At 45.6% G+C, this 14,305-nt stretch overlaps 1 protein-coding gene across 3 annotated transcripts in view; it reads left to right on the top strand.

The window, feature by feature from the left end:
- The window catches only part of LIMK2 (LIM domain kinase 2), a 32,632-nt gene that overhangs the window by 7,704 nt on the left and 10,623 nt on the right, over window positions 1–14,305 (top strand). Inside the window, exons 2-8 of one of the 3 annotated variants that reach the window (XM_052796150.1) lie at window positions 3,514–3,803; window positions 8,780–8,915; window positions 10,195–10,304; window positions 10,555–10,743; window positions 11,203–11,308; window positions 12,684–12,880; window positions 13,607–13,793. In XM_052796150.1, coding sequence (XP_052652110.1) covers window positions 3,751–3,803; window positions 8,780–8,915; window positions 10,195–10,304; window positions 10,555–10,743; window positions 11,203–11,308; window positions 12,684–12,880; window positions 13,607–13,793 — 978 coding nt within the window. In that variant the 5' untranslated portion in view covers window positions 3,514–3,750. Of the gene's footprint in view, window positions 1–3,421; window positions 3,804–8,779; window positions 8,916–10,194; window positions 10,305–10,554; window positions 10,744–11,202; window positions 11,309–12,683; window positions 12,881–13,606; window positions 13,794–14,305 lie in introns of those variants that run through there. The other 2 variants (XM_052796149.1, XM_052796148.1) reach the window with 2 other exon arrangements.

Below are 14,305 nucleotides of genomic sequence, written 5' to 3'. Positions count from 1 at the left end.
TGGCAGTTACAGAGAGCTAATGATAGGGCCTCAGAGGTGAGAGCTCTTCTCCACTAATCCTGCAGACTCCTGGGAATGTGTCTTTGATGATGTCTCCATCAGCATTGAAATTCACCAGCTCACTATCAGATTTAGGGAGAAATAGTTGCTAAGTGCCTGTTTGTACACATTGCCAGGGCTGTTCAAGAGTTTAAAAATGCAAGGGAGCAATGAAGCACTTCGCAGGTGGAAGCAGCCACATTCCTCAGGGGAATCTGTATCAGCTACAGGACATCATGATGACCCTTTATATTTAAGGAGTAGTTGGGCATTCCAGTCCTAACTTTTTTTTCAGTTGACTTGCACAGCTTGTCCTTTAGGGCATTGTTATCAGAGCATTACTATATCAAGGCAATTAGAATTACTCACGCAGCCCAGTATGTGGTAGGCTTTCCACAAGAGTGAGATGGGATCCTTCCCTGAGGAGTTTAGCGGCCTGCACAGACAAAAGCAGCAAGTTAGGAAGTGAGTGAAGATGCAGTGGTGTAAGTGCCGGTCTTATTGCCATATGTGCTGCATTTACAGATCAGAAGTCACTGCTTCCAAAACCATATATAATCTGTGAAGTTTCAATAGGTTTAATTTCTTTGGCTTGCTTCTTAGCCTACACCTATTCGGGAGGTCTGCAGCCATTAGGCAAGTATGGTGGAGACAAATCTATCTCCATCCTAATGTTGTGCTTAGTGATGTTAGGTATCGAGAAGGCATCACTGTGTTGGTCTGAAGTTCTGCTGCTGCTTAGAAGTAAGGTGGAGTGATGGAGATGGGCTTCGCTTCACTGTTCGTTTTAGTTGACTCAAGAGCTATGTGCAAGAGCTTTCACTCAGAGGTACGTGCATATCAAAATGGTATTAGTTTCAGTAGCTGATGTCAGGAGCTGACTCTGTCTTTCAACAGCAGCAAAGCACATGTTATGTGTAAGTGCCTTGGAAATACAATGAGGTGTTGGGATTGTACTGAAGTATTTGGAATGCCTCCAAACTGCGCCCATGCTGAAACAAAGAGTTGCTGCAGATTCTTCAGGCATCAAGCAGATGCCTCTTCCCCAGCTTATACCAGTCCCACACATACCAAAGTGCCTGTCTGTGCCAGGATAAATTTGTGTATCTTAGGGCTGGTAGATATGCTGAGCAATACATCTGTCTGTAGACATGCTATTGGACAGCATGAACTATGTGGTAAAGAGGGTGTCTAGATGTGCAGCCTAACCCCAGCTGTTTTAAGATATTAATCACTTGAATATCACAATAGCGATGTGATGCATTTCTGTGGGTATAAAACTGTAATGGCTGCGACTCAATTTGCAATAAATTTCATGTTAAGTCATTGTCAAGGTTTTTCATTTCTTCCTTTTTATTTGCTAGTTGTATTTTTCAGGCTTCTTTCTGGCAAAAATTACTGTACAATTCTAAACTATAGTAAGGAAAGCAACTCCCTGTGATGGGTACATGTTTGTAGTGGAAATGCTGTCAGCATTTGCAAGAGAGAAGATGCTGATAACCGACTTCAGCTGGTGAAAAAGAAATTTGCTTTGGTGCATTTTGGCCCTCAGAGATGGTATCAGTAAAATTACATGGAAAAGGTGTCCCCCCCACACACACACCTGTTCGTCAGCATTTTTTGAAGTGCAGTCATTCTGGCAGGAATTCAGATCTAGAATGTATGAACACATTAACACCTTTTCCAGAGCCCTTTTATCAGAGCTATTGTGTTCTCAAATAGGTTGTAGAGACAATAAAAAAAGGCAAGAAGTAACAAGAGAATTCTGTGTAGGAAAAAGTAACTTACTGGCTGCTGCTGGGGCTTGCTGCAAAAGTAAAATCATTTTGATAAGATGTTTCCTGTTTAAATAGACATTTGACTATGTGTCCTTTGGCTTTAAGGAAGTCTCAAACAAAATCCCTTCCCAGTTGCTTAGCTGTCTGGGTGGTTTTTATTACTTTGAAGTTAGGCTTTATCTGCTGGCTTCATTCACAGACTAGCTGGCTGCTTATCACATCTGTGGATCAAATCTTCAAAGGTTTTGTCTGAAGAGTTGGGATTTATGAGGTCACGTGGAATCCCCCTTGGAGGGAGTTCAGCCCATGGCAGCAGAATTGTGGGGAAAAGCTTTTGTCTGTAGGTGATACTGGGCAGGGAAGGGGCTCTGCGATGCGCTGGAGGTATGTCTGTGTTTGGGGTGATGCTGATAGCCAGGGAAGCGTTGGATTGTGAGCACTGGCCCATTTTCAGCACGCAACATATAGAGAATGTGGGAGACCAGAGTGCATTCCTAGACACAGACTCACCGTGTTGCTGCTTCCAGTAGAGCTGTGTGAAATGTCAGAAGGAATTAGGCCCGTGCTGGAATTGACAACCACATCGGGCTCTGCAGCACTAGGCTTCACTGCACGTTTACAGCCAGGCTTAGAAGCTGCAGTGAACGGGTGAAAATTATGATTTTTTTTTTTTTCCCCCCAGAAAGATGGATGCTTATTAAAAGTAAAAAAAAAAAAGAAAAAAACAACGCAGAAGGCTGCCTGGCTTTCTGCTTACTTCAACAGTGAGCAGCAGCTGTCAAATCTGCAGCCAAGACTGCCTCGTCCCAGCCCCAAGCGTCCCTTGAACAATATGCCAGCTGAGACGAGCATCTCCAGTAAAAGCACATTTGAGTACTCTTGCCTCTGGAACACAGCATGATTTTCAGGCTGTGTTCAGGCACGCCAGGCTTTGCTGACTGTACAAAAATGGGAGGGCTCGGTGCAGCAGCGTATGTTTGTTGCATTTCTGAGTGTCTTGCAAACAGCTTTAGCTGATTAGGCCACTAGAGATCATGCTTGGCTTCAGAGCAGGCAAAATGATATAACTACATGTGCTGCGAGCAGGAGAGAGTACTCCTCTCTGCTGATTTATGCCTCTCAGCTTCCATTCAGGAGATGAAGATTAGGTTAAATGATTGCAATGATCTCAGTTAAAACCGTGTTGGAAAGAAAGTTATTTTTCCTTGGATGAAGCACACTGTGAGCTACCTCCTGCGAGAGGATGAACAGATTGTCGGTCGTGTGAAGGTAGTGTAACCCCCCCTCACTGTGAGGGATTTAGGAAGGTATGTAGCAAACGTTCATGTGACGTGTTTGGAGACGTGGCTAGTTGTCTTCATCAGACCCTCTGCCTTCCTTGACTTCCCCATCAGAACCGCTGCAAAGAGTAGTTTCTCGTTGCGCTTGGCCCTTTGGCAAAAGCTGCTATCTTTCAGCACTTGCTAACGCAGCCCCTCTTTCGGATCTGAGCTCCACCCCTTGTGAAGAAGTAGAGCTTTTTCAGCCTCTGTAGCCACAGGCTGTCCTCCTGCAATCGCTCCTCCTCCCCTCCCACCCTTGGGTGGGTCCAGAGAAGGGAAAACTTGACAATAGTTAGCAGGCAGCAGAGCTCGCAAGAGCTATTGCAGAAGCATGTCCAGCTAGCCCAGTTAGCAGTTATTCTATCCTTCCCAAGGGTGCCGCTGCCGCTGAGTGCGGGAGAAGATGGTTATAGCCATGGGAGCCAGGAAAAATCTGAAAAGGAAGGAGCAGCCGAGAGACCTGGCATTCCTTGGGCAGCTTCAAAGAGAGGTGAAGTATCTGAATCAGCGCAAGATTAAATGAGCACTGGCTGCTGCCATGTTGGCAGAACAGAGCTGTTCAGAGGCAGTTGGACAAGTTTGTGGCTGAGCCGGTTTATCCAGTGTTGAAGATGGGAAGTTACTTGTCTGCCCCAGCTTACTTCGCTCCCAAGGATCCCTTTCGGTAAGTCTTGCACAGGATTAGCAGTGGATCTTCAAAGTGTCATTTTACCCCCTGTAATGCTATCCTAAGCAGTTAGCACGCGAGGCGTGAAGAATGAGGTCCAGTGCTTGTGTGCAGGGAACAGCTGGTCCCAAACTGGGTTCCTGTCTTGCTTTGAGGAGGCGATGGGGAAGATTCTTATTACCAGCCTCTTCACAGCTGTCTGGTACAAGGGAATGGCACCTGTGTTGTGAGGCAGTGTCTGCGTAGCCCAGGCAAGCAGGCTCCCTTTCAGGGCAACACTACCTGTGCCGCTTTACCCCATGCCCCTGTGCTTTGCTCCACTGCCAGAGGAATGAGATTACTATGGCTGCTGCTGCTTATGTCTCTTACAAAGCTACTTGCACTTGGGCATAGTGCAGGGTGAGGTGAGGTGCTGCTGTTGCGAGTTCAAGAAGGTGATGTAATCTGCAGCGAGGCAGTGCAGTAATCTTGTTTCAGAAAAGAAATCAAGTACTTTGCAGGTAACTAGGGACGAGCAGCCACTCACTGTGATTGCATTACATCTCCACAGTGAAAACTGTTAGTGGGGCTGAATGCAGCCAGGATGGTGACTGGCGCTGATGTGCTGATAAGGTGAATGGATGGGGAAAGGCACAGCTTGCAGTTTCATTGTCACCCTCCTATCCCCTACACTCGGATTTGCTCGTTATTGATCCTGTTCCTGCAAACACTTTTGTAGTGATTTGGGAGTAAGGAGCCTTTTGTTAAAACAGTCTAGCATAGGAGTAAATACTGCCACACAATTGCTAAGCTTCTTTAGGCAACTTTCTGAAACAGCATCCACTTTCAGCAGAAGGAAAGTGAGCAGACATTCGTTATTTGTAATATGTGGAGGGCATCATGCTAAGCCATAGATACACCTTCTCCTAAGTGTGTGGAAGTGGTTTTGCATAGTCAGAGCTTAAACACTCCGTCGTCTTAGTCTCTAGCATCTGTTCTTCCCTGTCTAGTGTCTTTTACGTAGCCTGTGCACACACTTCTGCTAAGTCTGGGTAAGAAGCCTTTGGGTTAGCTATGGGCTGGGGTTATGTTTTATTCTGCAGCTTTCTGTCTGCGTGACTGTCCTCTCCCCAGTTCTGCCTGCAGAATTGGAACCACAGCTCTTTCGAGCCTGTCTAGCGTTAACTGATCTAGCCTGACAGTGTGTGTGAGGGGTGCATTTTATTAATGAGCCCTTCTCAAAGGGATCTGTCTTTTCAGTGCCAGGGAAGTCTTTGCTTCCATGAGGGTATTGGCTTTCATTTAGATGTAAAAGAGATGCCACATCAATTGAATCTCCCATCTTGCTGAAAACCGGGCTGGTTACCTGTTGTGACCTGATCCTCCTACCACCCCCCACAAAACCAAGTAGCCATCAAGCAGCGATTTCTGAACTCTTTCTGCACCTGCTGTGCTGCAGAGCATCAGGGCTGAACACTGCACCCACATGCTGCCTGGGGTCCCTGGAGGATGGTTATGGGAGGCAGATTAATTTATTCTTTATAGCCAAGGCTGGGAAGCAAAGAATCATAATGTATGGGACTGTATAATCGGAGCAGGGCTCTGAAAATGGTGGCTGGGCAGCAAGAGGAAACACGTCAGGTATGGCTGTTGCCAGTCCTCCGAGAAACTTGATTACCATGCTTTGTTACTCTGTAATAAGAATAGCAAATCATCTAGGAGAAGATCAGCGGTTTCTAATCTATAAAAGACAGAGGAGCAAGAAATCTTCCTTTCTTTTGGTTGTAGTGACCGGCAAAGATTAGCTTGCTTAATACCTGTAGAAGTAATTGTATTCCTGTCTCGGCTGACGTGAGCTCTGGCAATGGCAGCAATGCAACGCCACACACTCTAGTGAGGAGGGAAAGGAAGGAGTGGTAATTCTTGTATCTTCTGTGATAAAATTCTGACATATCTCTTCAATGAGAGTCATGTGGAACAATCATGTGATGCCTTTATCATTTGGGTGAAGGCACTGAAACACTTGAAACAGGTCTTGAAACTATACCTGTGTGCTGTCAGCCAGTTTTCCACACCTGACAAATCTAAAGCCTTTTCTACATTACAGAATGCATGGTAAATAACAGAAGGTGCTGCTTGGCCATATGGGCCATAGCCATGTCCTCTTGCTGTCAGTGATTAACGAAGTAGCCAGTTAGACCCATTACCAGCATTTAGCCTCTCTGGGGCTGGTTGCTTCGTTCCTGTTGCCTCATTGCCCTGGGTGGGGTTCTGAGCCTTAAGCTGCAAACTTGTCCTGCCCAGATTTGTTTAATTGCATAGCAAAGAACTGACTGCTTGCTGGCTCCACCCCCTCACCTTCATTTTGCTATTGGGTGTGTTGCAAATTAGATACCAGTGCTTATTTCCGGATGGAAGCAAACTAATCAAAGTGCTGTAAGGTTGGAATCAAACCATGAAGGAGTAGGGGAAAGGTAAAGGGAAGATAAGCATACATGATCCTCTGGAGCCTATCTAAACAGAAGTGCAGTTGTGTTGCTTTTGCAGAAATTCTACATTTTCTTAGGGAGAAAAAGGAGTGGTTGAAGGTGAAATTGAAGAGGGGTGAGGAAAGGAAGGTGTTGTGCTTAAAAACAAATAAATAAATAAATAACCCACCAACTTGGAGAGAACTTAGACAGAAGGCCAGGTCTTGAAGTCCTGGTGGAGCAGTCTCCAGTATTGCTGTCTGCATCCCAAGCGCAGGTCTGGTCACAGCTCCCTGTTTGAAGATGTAATCACTCTTGGAGCACGCACTGGTACAGGCATGCACGCAGAATTAGGATAAGTCTGAGGGATCTGATTTGCCCATGCTGAGCCAGATGTTCCTGCCACAAGGTGATAGAAATCTTTGCTGTTAGTCTCCACTTGCTCTTTTCTCCCTCCCACTCACCTACTTGATCATTCAGCATGGGGTATTTACTGCAAATGGAAGCCAAAGGCTAGTGGTTGAAGGCAAAATTCATTGCAATGCCCTCTAGGTCTCTTGCATACCATGAGCGGGGTGTAACCATGACAGTGCCCCAAGGCTGAGGCTGTAATGATGCATGTAGCATGTATAGCTATGTTAAGTTACTGCTCCCCCCTGCCTCAGACGACATTGGCAGGGCCTGTTGCACGTGCTGGAGTTCTTTCCCATCACTGAGGAAGGGGTGGCAGGGAGGCATGATGTGGAGCTCCTCAGCTGGGAGAACAAACGCTATAAAAGCCAAATACATTAGAAGGAGCAGTTTTCCTGAGGGTAGGGTACGGCACTAAATACCTCATGAGGTGTGTTTTCCCCTAAAACCATAGGCTGCTTACAAGCAGCTTCACCTTGTTGCTTTGCAGTCTCTTGAGCTGGAGCAAATAACTCTCTCCATGTTGGAACACGACCAGCCTCACATATCATCACGCTCCTTACAAGCTGGTGGAGTTTACAAGGAATGTCTCTGGCACAAATAAGTTTTCAGGAAGCTTGTGAAAGGTGAAGTCAACAGTAGCTCTCATCTTAGAGCTGGGAGCATGTAAAAAGTTCATCTCCGCTGCCACCGGCTGACTTCAGTGCATTTGGTGCTGTAGAGAGACCTGCTGTCCAAGGAGGGCACGCGCCCACCTAAACCCCCACGCCAGTGCGATGCGTTCCCCTCCAGTGTACTAACTGAGACAGTCGTTGGGATAAGGGGTAGGAGAAACTCTTCTTTCCACCTTTGGGAAAGCATCATACTGATGATAACATTGATCCTTGGGTGTTTCTTTGAACCAGTTATTGGTGGCTAACCTGCCTTGGATTCTGCACTCGGAAATGGCCAATACCAGACTAATTTTCCTTTTTAAAGTCTGAGAACGTGCTGCCCAGGGCTAATGGAATAATCTTTAGTGATGCAACTGCTGTCTGTGCCTTATCTCTCCATTAAGTCACACCTCCGTGCTGCAGAAGTTATAAACTCCCTTGCCCGGTGCATCCTGCTGAGGCAGGATTATTCTGTGTTCAGGAAGCCTGAAGATCTGGGTTCTGCTTGTCATTTGCTAAAATGATATCTGCAGTATAATTGCTGCATCTTTTTCCTTGTTTTTTTTTAGGGACAGTTTTTTGTTTGTTTCTTGGAGGGGATGTAGATACAGGATTAATAAGGTTGCTTGTTGAAATGGGAGCTGACACGGATACATGAAGGATTTTGAGACTCTCTTCATTAAATTAGAGAAATTGTTTTGTTTGGGGTTTTTTTGGTTGGTTGTGGGTTTTTTTTCTCATGCACTGTCAGCAGCAGAAGGAAAGGGAGAGCAATCGGTGGGGAGGGGTGGAGGACTTTCATCACAGTTAATTGATGGATGCAGTAAGTATGTGGAGCTCAAAGGATGAACTGCTTTGAAGACTCTCCCTCAAATGGATAGTGCTGCAGTTGACCTTTTGGGAGAGGTCTACTTACAGAAGAATAGAAAGGTTTTCCACAAAGATTGGTGCAAAACTGGCTTTGCATTGCATAGGAAAGTGCATCCTGCCTCTCTGGCCCCCCAGGAAAAACTGGCTGAGGAGATGGGTGCTCTGGCACAAGATGGCGTGATGCTGTAGAAACACTAAGTAGAAACGTAGCAGAGCTATCTGTGTGCTGGGCAACTCTGCAACTGGAAGCTTGCATCCAGGAAGAGGGAGAAAGCAAAGGAGCAAAATTTATAAGGCAGAATTTGTAAACGTACTGATGTGTTTTAATTAATGGATGGGATTTGTTTTAAACTTTGGAAGCTTGTCTTTTCCTTTGTATTGGTTGATACCACCTCTCCTTACAAACCTTGGGTTTGGTGCTAATTTTCAGTTGAAAAAGCTTTGGGAAATGGAGGGCCTTAGTATATCTATAATTAGAAGAGCTGGTGGTGAGCTGCTGCTGAATGTCTGTTTTCTCCATGCAGGAGATGACCGTTTCCATTGATTTGTGACTTGTTGCCAACTGGAACTTTGTTCCTTTATTTCTTTCAAGGTGCTCTGAATGTCAGGATCCCCTCACTAACTGGTACTATGAGAAAGATGGGAAGCTGTACTGTCACAAAGACTACTGGGGGAAGTTTGGGGAATCTTGCCATGGCTGCTCTCTGCTGATGACTGGACCTGTGATGGTAAGGACTCTCTGAAGGACACCTGCCTGCCTGGAGGCAGGACATGCCTGCCTCCAACTCTTCAAACTTGGTTGGGAGTTGTCCTCTCTATTCAGATAACCAAATAAACTGAAGGTAATAGTCTCCTTGCTACTCTAATCTCTAATCAGAGATTAGAAATGAGGCATCTTGTAGATAAAGATTAATTTTGAACGGAGGTAGCTCCTAAAGGAGGGAGTTGTGAGGATCTGAAGCTTATGAACAAAGTAAGGTGCTGAAATGCACAGGCATGAGAAGTAGAAAGGTGATTAAGGGGATATCTCTTCTGTTTCTGTAGCACAGTGCTTCAGTGTCTCCATGGGGTGATTTTCCACCGCACTGCGGAGTTGAACCTCTCAGCTCAGGATAAGCAGCAGGTTCTGTCTTTGGGGAAGGTTGCCATCCAAGTCCCACCTGGACTGTGGCCAGAGTGGTTTTCTGGCTGATGGTGTCTTGAAGTAGTGTTAGCCTCAATTGCTTTGAAGCATTGAACTCTGCCTGCACAATATGGGGCTCATCTAAATGTTCCTCTTCTTGCCACAACCTTGTAAATATTTAACCTTTAAAACTGTCAAGAATGAAACATAACCATTGTTTTTCTAGGGCCCAAATAAAAGCAGCATGGTACTCAGTAGTATGGTTGCTACCTCAAAGGGAAGTACTGAGAAAAGTGCAGACAATTTCTCATTGCCTGCAGAAGTCTTTGCAAAATACTGTCAATAAGGGAAGTTCTCATAAAGAAAACTGAAAAACAGATCAATTAATAAAAATATTCTTTAAAGGTATTTTGTTGTCTCAGTTTCAGCTCGCTTTTTTTGTTTTTTTCCTGTCAGCTGGCTGGTAAAGTATCTGAATTTGTGCGTTGCCTGTTTGCCAAAAAAGCCCTTTCAGCTTTATTAATTCAGGCGTAACGTTAGTTATCTTGCCAAGAGCAACTGAACAGGAAGGTTTAATATCTTGTTTACTAGTCTGCAGCAGACTACCAACTATTTTTGATAGTTGAGCAGCTGCCAAATATAGCAGATGTTCCTGGGATGCAAGCTTTGCTTTGCGTGTTGACGTGTTTGTTTCAGAGAAGTTTTGCAAACAGGGTGCCAAGGATGGGGTTCAGGAAAGGTAGAATGGGCTAATATAACTCTCCAGCAAAAAACTGCCACTTGACTTTGAGATCTGAATGAGCGCATTAATTGGAGAGGAAAGCAGTAGTTGCATCTGCTGATGGATTTTGGCCCTACTAAGCTACTCCCTTTTCTGTCTGTAGGTGGCTGGCGAATACAAGTATCACCCCGAGTGCTTTGCTTGTATGAGCTGCAAAGTGATCATTGAAGATGGGGACACTTACGCACTCGTGCAACATTCCACTCTCTACTGGTAAGACGGAGCTGCACGCTTTGCCACAGAGTTGCTCCCTGCTGTATGTTTAAGCCATGTTTAGCTGGCTCAGCATGGTTCAGCCGAATGCTACACTAAGGAATGCCAGGAAGCTGCCTTTTGAGGGAGGGAGGAAGGAATGGTGTAAGCATTAAAAACTATAGCTTATGGTCAATGAGAGAACTTAGAAATGTGAGTTTGGCAGGGAGGGCTAGGACACTGCCGTAATGACTTTCTTCACTTCTTTTAGTGGAAAATGCCATAACCAGATTGTGCTGACACCGATGATAGAAAAACACTCCACTGAGTCTCTGCGTGAGCAGCTGCCTTATACGCTGACCCTCATCTCCATGCCGGCAGCTACTGATGGCAAGAGGGGGTTCTCCGTGTCTGTTGAAGGTGGCTGCTCCAGCTATGCCACTGGTGTCCAGGTGAAAGAGTGAGTATGACAAGGTTGTGTGCAAGGTACATGTCTGTGCAGAGGGAGCTGGTAAAAATTCTGCAGCACTGCTGTCCTGCCAGCTGCTTTAACTGCTGAGGGGATCTGTCTTGGCACAACAGGGACATATGTTGACTAATAGCCATTTGTGTTTGGTCTCCGTTTTGCTCTTGTGATGACCTTAATTGATAACTTTATTTCTCAGTGCTGTCTCCCTCACTGAATGCAAAACATTTGGCCAATTGTAATGGACTAACATTTTTTGCCATTGGGCAAATGAAGAGCTCTCCCCAAACCAGCTCAGACCTAAGCACTTGGTCTAAGGGTAGCTACCTGTGTTGGTAGATTAGCATTGTTTTATTTCAGAATACCAATATGAAGGGAAGCATCAGAGATCAAATATTTTTTATAATTTTGGCTAAACTGACTTCCCCCACACACTATAATTCCTGTGTTTAGAGTTAACAGGATGCACATCAGCCCAGATGTCCGAAACGCCATCCACCCTGCAGATCGTATCCTGGAGATTAATGGAGCTCCTATTCGTACATTACAGGTGGAGGAGGTGGGTAGAGTTCTGTTCTGAAGCCTCCTTCTCATCTGCCTTCCTATAGCTTTTCTGTTTCTCAGCACTGTTCTCCCCCCCTACATACAGTGTGTGTTCATAATACTCATGCTCACAGTAGGAATAAACATGAAGACAAGCTTTGCTACCCCTTCCAGCTGAAGAGGAAAATGTAACAGATGGAAATGCAATTAGGATGCAGTTCTGATTTTGCAGCATTCAAACATGAAGGGAGGTAATAAGAAAAGTGTAGGGCTATGACATCTCAGAGGACAGAGAGGCTGTGAAGACTCTTCATGTATTGCTAGTGAAGTCCGCTGTTCTGATCCTTTTAGAGGCACTTGCTAATAGACAAAAGCTCAGCTGATCCTAGGGATGAGTTTTTCCCATTGCAAAAAAAGTATTTGATTTGGTATTTACAAGTAAATACTTTATACAGATATCAGGTGATGCTGCAAGAGTGTAGTGAGACCACCATTACCTTCACTTCGCAAAGGTTTTATTTACTGTTGGTGCTGAAGAGAACATTAGGAGCACAATAGACATCTCTCACATAAATATCCATGTAGGTTTTGCAAAGCTGTTTTTTGCAGCACTGTTCAGGATGGAAGCTTGTGTAGTTTTTGAACGCTTCTTAGAGGGGAAAAAAAAAAAAAAAAAGTGTTTCATAGAATCACAGAATACCAGGTTGGAAGGGACCTCAAGGATCATCTGGTCCAACCTTTCTTGGCAAAAGCACAGTCTAGGCAAGATGGCCCAGCACCATGTCCAGCCGAATCTTAGAAGTCTCCAATGTTGGGGAATCTACCATTTTCCTGGGGAGATTATTCCAATGGCTGATTGTTATTGAGAAAAATTGTCCTCTTGTGTCCAATTGGAATCTCCCCAGGAGTAACTTGTACCATTACTCCTGTCTTTTCCATGTGACTCCTTGTAAAAAGGGAGTCTCCATCTTCTTTGTAGCCACCCTTTAAATACTGGAACACGGTGATAAGGTCTCCCCTAAGCCTTCGTTTCTCAAGGCTGAACAAACCCAGTTCTCTCAGCCTTTCCTCATGTGGCAGGCTTCCCAGTCCTTTGCTCATCTTTGTGGCCCTCCTCTGGACCCTCTCCAGCCTGTCCACATCTTTTTTTGTATAGGTCACTTGTAGCTGACCAGAAAGAAGAGAATTTGGATAGCATAAGGAACTTCTATGTTGCTAGTTTGATATGTCTGGTAGACAGCTGTGGTGCATGCAGCTAAACCACAACTATGGAGTGATCTCACTGAACTCTCTACTCTCATTCCTGAGGGGCATTCTGCTGTGTCTCCTCTATCTCCTGTCATTTGTGTTCCTCCTGTCTGCTATCATCCTGTCCTTTGGTTTGATTTCAGGTGGAGGAACTGATTCGCAAGACAAGCCAGACACTTCAGCTGCTGATAGAGCACGACCCTGTCTCGCAGCGCTTAGACAGGCTTCGTTTGGACTCCCGTCTCCCCACCCACATAAAGCCGCCCATTTCCCCACGCTCCCTCTCTCCACTGGACATCAAGGAGAATCTGGAAGGAACGCTCCGACGGCGCTCCCTCAGGTAAAGACTTGGAAGCGCTGCCTCTGACCTAGCTTGCCTTTGCCCTGTGCTACCTGGCTGGGCTGCTCTGTGCCTAGGCCTTGCGATTGCAAATGACTGCAGAGACACGACTCAGCTCTGATATGAGCCCTGGTATGAACCACTGGCGAAGCAGCCGAGAGCTTTAGATCCTGCTATTGACGTGTACTCTCTCCATTCCCTTTCAGGATGGCAAACTTTCCTTAATAAAAATAAGGACCTCTATTTTTAACATAGAAAAGCTACTAAGTTTTACAGTTAGAAAATGTAAAGGTCAGATTTTTACCACCCTTAAATGGCTGGGGAAGAACATGTCCCTAAAGGGAATATGGCTGAGACCTGGGACTTGGGAAAAATCTTGTCTTCCTAGGCTGGAGCACTCAGTTGCTCATTTAGTCATTTACCAGTATTTTAACATTTGTTTAGAGATAGCAAGTGCTGCATCTTCACAGCTTCCTCCTCCTGTTCACAGAGCTCCACTTCTGAGTGACAGTGCAGTAGATGTGGTGGTGTTAGGCAGCTCTGATTTGGAAGCTGCTCTAGGTTTCTAAAGAGCTTCTATGGTGCTGGGAGAGCATCTGGCTTTTGAGATATGAAAAGCACCAAAGCACATCTATAAACTGGTCCCTTAGGAGCTAATGATGGGATATGCTGGAGTAAAAGTTTCCTAGCAGCTTCCCTGATCTTCCCGTCTCCTTTGTTTTCTAGGCGAAGTAACAGCATTTCTAAGTCTCCTGGCCCCAGTTCTCCAAAGGAACCGCTCCTTCTGAGCCGTGACATCAGTCGTTCTGAATCCCTACGTTCTTCTTCTAGCTGCTCCCAGCAAATCTTCCGGCCCTGTGACCTGATTCATGGCGAAGTACTAGGAAAAGGATTTTTTGGACAAGCAATCAAGGTGAGGGAGGTCCCCAAACATTCATCATTTACCTTGATTACAGCAGTGTCTGCCTATCTCGGGATCCTTTGCCACTGTCTCGGTGGCCTTTGCCCTGCTGATAGTGATCGGTCTTGGAACTCACCTGGTTTGCTCAGTGAGATCCATTTCTCTGTTTCATTCCCTGACCGTGAGCGTCTCTGGCTGCAGGCGGTTTTGACTTTGTCCCCTTTGAATGTCAACCTTGGCCATACATACTCATCTCCTGAGTTAGACTTAGAGCTCCAGAGTGCCTGTGTCACAGCAGCTACCTGGGTGAGGTGGGGAGAATGGGGAACAAGCTACACTTTCTCTTACGAGCATCTGTCTTATGAATAGGTGCATTCAACCCCAGTACAGCATTTCTTACCCACCCTTAGTGTCGCATGCTTGGGGGTTTGCCAGGCTGATGTAGTGACTGTCTCTGAACCCCCAGCAGCGCCTAAATGGCTTGTCAGTGTGGTGGTAGTGGTCAGGTCTTGCATGACTCTCAC

The sequence above is a fragment of the Harpia harpyja genome, chromosome 9 (genome assembly GCF_026419915.1).
Source record: "Harpia harpyja isolate bHarHar1 chromosome 9, bHarHar1 primary haplotype, whole genome shotgun sequence".
NCBI lineage: Eukaryota > Metazoa > Chordata > Aves > Accipitriformes > Accipitridae > Harpia > Harpia harpyja.
Note: the sequence above shows the minus strand (reverse complement) of the source record. Positions and strands in the feature narration are given on the sequence as shown.